Source organism: Anabrus simplex, chromosome 2 (assembly GCF_040414725.1).
Source record: "Anabrus simplex isolate iqAnaSimp1 chromosome 2, ASM4041472v1, whole genome shotgun sequence".
Lineage (NCBI taxonomy): Eukaryota > Metazoa > Arthropoda > Insecta > Orthoptera > Tettigoniidae > Anabrus > Anabrus simplex.
In genome coordinates this window covers 1124195885-1124201884 of record NC_090266.1, presented here as the reverse complement: position 1 = coordinate 1124201884, position 6000 = coordinate 1124195885, and the positions used below count along the sequence as shown (strand labels likewise).

General features: G+C 35.9%; 1 protein-coding gene across 2 annotated transcripts in view; it reads right to left on the bottom strand.

Annotated features, from left to right (window-relative positions):
• Positions 1–321: 321 nt before the first annotated feature.
• Lfg (Lifeguard) overlaps positions 322–6000 on the bottom strand; it is a 132646-nt gene continuing 126967 nt past the window's right edge. For both annotated transcript variants that reach the window (XM_067139726.2, XM_067139727.2), the window contains one exon: positions 322–3642. In XM_067139726.2, the coding sequence (XP_066995827.1) occupies positions 3286–3642 (357 nt within the window). In that variant the 3' untranslated portion in view covers positions 322–3285. The remainder of the gene's footprint in view (positions 3643–6000) is intronic.

The window sequence follows — 6000 nt, the reverse complement described above, 5'->3', positions numbered from 1 at the left end:
GAGCGAATACATAGCTGTCAGAAATAGATGAAACAACTCTGTATATGAAAAATTAGAGCTCGCGTTTCATACGTAACGCGAATCGAACAGGGCAGTCCCCACCTCGTAAATGAAGCATGTTTGAATACATTACATTTTCTTGAGAAGTACTTTGATTGTTAATTGTTAAACATTAATGTTTAACATTTAATAATTGATCTTAAATATGGTCAATATGAAAATAATCACTTGTAATAAGTACTTTGATTTTCAGAATAATCCTAGTGCTGAATTTGGAAAGTTTGTAGATTTAAGGCTAGATGTAGAAAACAGTGTACTTAAATTTTAAAAACTAAGTTAATAACATTATCTCTGAGAATACAGACATACCTTGAACGATTCATACGTTATTTGAGGTGGACAACTTAGCTGAATAACCTTTGGTATCCGAGTAATCAGGCGTCTATAAATTTCAATGAGATAATATATCTTAAGCAATTCATAGAGGTTATGTCACAGAATTACGTTTCACTGCATCATAAGACTCTTAATATAGCCCATATACACCGACAACATTTGCTAACAATGTACTAGGTTAGTCTTGTGCACAGCATTTTCTTATAACACAATCAGCTGTTCTTGTATCTCGAATAGAAAACAATTCCTTGAACTGAGATCAAAGAGTTTGATCAGAGAAAATTTACCAGTCAAAGTTAATCCTAGTTCAGTGAGAATGTTTATACAACAACAAAAATCAGAGTTTAGTGTAAACTGAAATCACTTTTGTTTCTGATCTACGATCAAACTGTATATGCAACCGGCCCTTAGACTGCACACAACATGATCAACAGTAAATACTGCAACATAAACCAACCCACAGTTCGGTGAGAATCCAGAAGGCATCTGAACTGTGCATTTAGGCTTTTTTTTTTTACTGTGACAATTTGAAGAAAGCTTTTTAATCCACACGAAACTGTTATTTTTCCCCATATTTTTTTTTATGGAAGTTGAACATTAAGGTTTGCTCAAGATTTATTTTCTAGGAAAGTCTAGTATTCTGCCTTCACTCAATATACAGCAATTTTTACACAATGAATATTAATTGCACAGTTAACACTTTCTTTTGGTTCATTTCAGGAAGTGATATCTTATGACTATTCGTGCACATATCAGAAACTCTTGGTGTTCTTAGGTTCAGTTTTGGTTGATCACAGTATGTGTGTTACCTTTATCAGTAACAGTATTTGCTCAATTTCCTTTCTTCCACCATTGCTCCGAGTAGCAGTTTAGCGTAGAAAGATTCATTCTCCAACTTTTTTGTCCCAAATTTCAAAACTTCTTTAAATAGACTGTCCGATGAACAATTCTTAAATGAAATCCACTTCCACAACAGGGCACATTAATTACAATCCAAACCTTATTACTAGGATAAATCTGATTTTGTAATTTCTATTGTCAAAATTATGTTAAAACTTAAGGAAAAAAAAAACCCACAAACGGACTGGTGGAAATGTAGATACTTTGAAGGTTTAAAGCTAAAGATGTTAGAAAATTTTGAACTTAAAATTTGGTGAAGCAGCATACAGAAGGAAAAATATTCTTAAGATTCAACAGGTGAAACATAAGCAGGAGAAGAAAACTATTTTGTGGCAATATGTAGTAAATGGGTAAAAAACTGATCAGACCTGAGAGCACATGAATTTTCAGTTAGGCCCTACGCAGAAAAAGAAATATCACTGCCAGAAAATGGCATGCATTTTTAGAATAAATTTCTCCAAGCTAAAGCAAGGGCAGATTAACAGTAATTTTACACAATTTTATCCAGGAGCTCGTTTGCAGCTTTCAGAACCTTTCTTCGTATCCACAATCACTGTAGCGCAGTTAAAACACAGTAACAGCCAGAATTTAATTCATGGTCACCTACATGATTTAGTTCTCATTTTGATTTGAACAGATTATAGACTTATCCCACAAAAAATTCATTCATTGGATGAAACTTGTCATTTTAGGAGTATATTGGTTAAAATTTTATGATTGCAGATACTGCTATCTCAACTCTGTGCTAACAGGAACTCTAGTGGCAGAAGTATATTTTAAGCTACTTCCCTGACAAAATGTGACATTTTCTGTTCAAAAAGGCATGTAGTAAGTCAATGATACAATGGACATATACTTTATTTTCACCCACCCGTATAACAAAAGAGTTATGTATTGTATGGCAAGTCAGAATAACCTATAGCAAAGTAAATTGTGGAACGCAGATGGTCACAAATTACAATATATTATTTACTATGTCTAGAATTCATTTTTATACAGCTATATAATATGGGTTCAAAGTGAAGGATATTTAAAGTATTACTGAATCTCTGATAACATACTATACCAATTTATACAGATTACTTAAACATACAAAACTAAAACATTCTGAAAGATGTTGCTGAACAGTCTTGAAAGGGATTATCACATTCATGCTTTCAATATATATGATCAGCATTCCTTTCTTTGACCAGTAATTTAATTTCTCTCAATGTACATTAATTTTTCAGAAACATATCCCTGCCAATTAAGACTGCTAAGCAGAGCCTTGGTTATTAATGATACGGAATGTTTATACAGGAAACCTATCATAGAATACTGGAATTCTTGTCAACATAGGAAACATGATGCATGGAAAGAGGCACCCATAGTGCATTTGTAATTAATAAACCATAAAGCTATTACGAGAAAGCTAGTAGGGCAATTTAATTGTAGCAACCAGAAGATAATGCACAACCTCTTAGCATTTTCCAATCCTCAGTAAAATCCTCCCAATCACTGGCTCCATATTGGTTCAGAGTAAAGATAGTCACCAATTTCACAGTTTTGTTTCTAAACAGATGTGATCAAGATAAGAATCTATGTACTCTTGAGTATCGATTAGGTTCATGCTCAGACTAGTTCATACCAATCCAATGGAATCAATTCACAGCCAAACGGACAATTCCTATCGGTTAATATCCGATTTTTCTCGTTTTTATCACTGAACTTGCCTGCCAATAATATGCCTTGTGTTTCTACCACTCAAACATGTCAGGCACCTGGTTTGTTGATGAGTGCATTTATGACATTCTTCAGAACAAATATACACTGCTGTTACTTCATATACCATCTTAATACTACAACATTTGTGGAGAAGAAAAATACAGTGGGATGCTATTAATTTTCTAATTTCTTAAAAATATCTTAATATTAAACACGTAACACTTTATATAAGTCTCTGACATTAAACATGCAAATTCTAAGTAATTTGTAAGTAAACAAGCATCTTTAATCTCTATTTAATCCAATGATGGTCAGAATGTACAGGAAAATATTTATGATATCCAAGTACAGGTTCAGAGCAGCAAAGACATACTCCTCTGGTGAAATTGAGTACTTTCCACCCCCTATCATCATCTGTGTGTCATATATTAGGTATACACAGAAGAGTAGCGCACCCAGAGAAGCATAAATCATTGTAATTGTCTTGCCAGGGAAAAACATTGCCACAAGTCCAAATATAAGCAAAACAATGAGTGCAACAATCAGAACACCTCCCATCATAGTAAAATCCCATTTAGTTTGGAATGCAAAGATAGACAGGCCTAAGCATACAGCAGCACAGATTCCTGCAGCCATCAGAACCTGGAAGAAATGAAATGAATTAATGAAACACTTTGAAAACACATGTACATCAATGACACTGTCAAATACCTCCATATTCATGACCCCACTATGCAATAAAAATTAGGCAATCCATTTCTAACTTTCCAAAAATATGAATTAATTCCATACTTACACTTATTTTACATGGCATTCACATAAACCATACAAATATACCAGTTAAAATACATTGGACTACATTCATGATCTCAATAGGAATGAATCCTAACTTGGCATTACATTTCTCAATGTAGTAGCATATATAAAAATGTCCCACTTGCTACCAAACCCAGTATTCCTTACATAATTCAAATAACAATGAAGATATTGCGAAGACATATGAATAGGACTCTCCTCATTTTTTAAGGAATGAGACTATATAACATGCTGGAAGTGGCCAACTGTTTGTGTCAAAACAATTGAAACTGGCATGCAGTTTTCTGGAAGTCAATGTAATACGTTGGCTGTTACCCACCTATATTTCGTAAGACCTTTAGAAGACCTGCATGGTCATCCAATAAAGCCCGTTTGTTTTCAATTTCTTCCACAAGACCCAAATATCTGTCTTCAAACTTCCCCAGAAACTGCTGTTTACACGACTTAACTGTTTTCTAATTACTGCAGACTATTTGCTCTGCAGAGTATACAAGATTCATTTTCCAACGATCCTGAGTGAACTCTTCATGCACACTACACTGCAGTAACAGAAACAATAACCATTTTTCTTTAAGTATTGTGCAAGCACCTCAGCCAAGTGAAAGAACAAATTATTGGACAAAAATTTATAGCTTTGGGTGTGGCCAGAAATAGCCACATGGGTACCAAAGTACAGGAAATCTCTCTCTCTCTCTCTCTCATGATTGACAGACACTCCTAACGAACTTTGACATACCGAGACTGAATGGGCGATGAAGTCGCCAGAGTGGAGGACGCAGTCCAGCAGACTATTTACTTTTAGAGGAATTTACAAATACTTATTGAACTCTTGTGCTAGTATATTGATATAGTTAACAAAGTTCGTGTACTAGATCTCATGGCAACGTCCAGTAATCTATGGCCTGGTTTTAAGGCAAAGACCAACAGCGCATTTGTGCAAGTGTTCTTAAAACAAGTGTTGGTGTTAGTGGACAAGTGTTAAACCATGTGCTGATTGCGAAAGCTGGCAATTTGAGAGAGAGAGAGAGAGAGAGAGAGAGAGAGAGAGAGAGAGAGAGAGAGAGAGAGAGAGGAGGAGGGGGGTCAGAAATGTGAATCGGGTATATGAGTGTTAAGAGCGTTGGTCATACGATGAGTAATATCCAAAAAATTACGTTGGTATCTCTCACCGTTGTTTTATCTGCTGTTTAAATTAATCAGATCGCTCTGAGGGAGACTTCAGATGGGCTTTGCAAGGCAGTGTTGCTAAATCTGCACCTGGCTTGGTCGGGCTTGAGAGCCATGTCGAGAAATTAGCATCAAACGCTAACACACCATGGGTTTCAGCCAATGTCACCGTAGCGTGCTTGCTATGGGCCGAGCCTATCAGCAGGGAAGTCCTTGTTGAAGTCCCTCCCCGAGAGAAGTTTATTTCTCCTACAGGTGCTCTCAAGCCAGTCGTAAGCCACGTGCAGATTTAGCAACACCACCTCGAAAAGCCCATCTGAAGTCGTACGTGAAGCGATCCGTTTGGCTAATTTCAGCAGCAGATAAAACAATGGCGCAAGATATCTGCGTAATTGTCATATTACCCATCATGCAGGACCAACGCCCAAATGCTCATATACCCGGTTCACATTTTTTCCACCCTCTATATAGATATATGGATATTGTAACTAATGGTCATAGAGCTCACTGCAAATGGTAGTGCAGTCCTCACTGTCATTTCCCACTGCTTTTGTTCTAGGATTATTCGACATACATAGGGAGTCGTCCAGCAGGTGTTAATGTTTTGAGTGTTGTAGTATATATTTTTGTGTACTGAAGTGCTCCTGCATTGATACAAGTCAGAATAGTTCTTTTAGAATCACTGAAAAGTTACTGGAGATACTAGGCAAAATTCCTACATATTTTAATCATTTTCAGAGGGTTGGGTAAGGCCCAAAGCCGATTTACCAGTACGCAGCTTTATGTACATGCCGAGAGAGAAAATGGGCATGCTGTCAAAATTGACAAGATCAATTTTGGTGAACTAACGCCCAAATTCTCGGCATTTCAGTTAATTTTGTTTACTTATGTTTATGATACGTAATTACACTAAGAATTCAATTAACGTTCAAGCATGATGTGAGTATTTTATTTATTTATATTCATTTATATTACAAATGGCTCCTCAACATGTGGCTGAATGATTGCTACATCTGT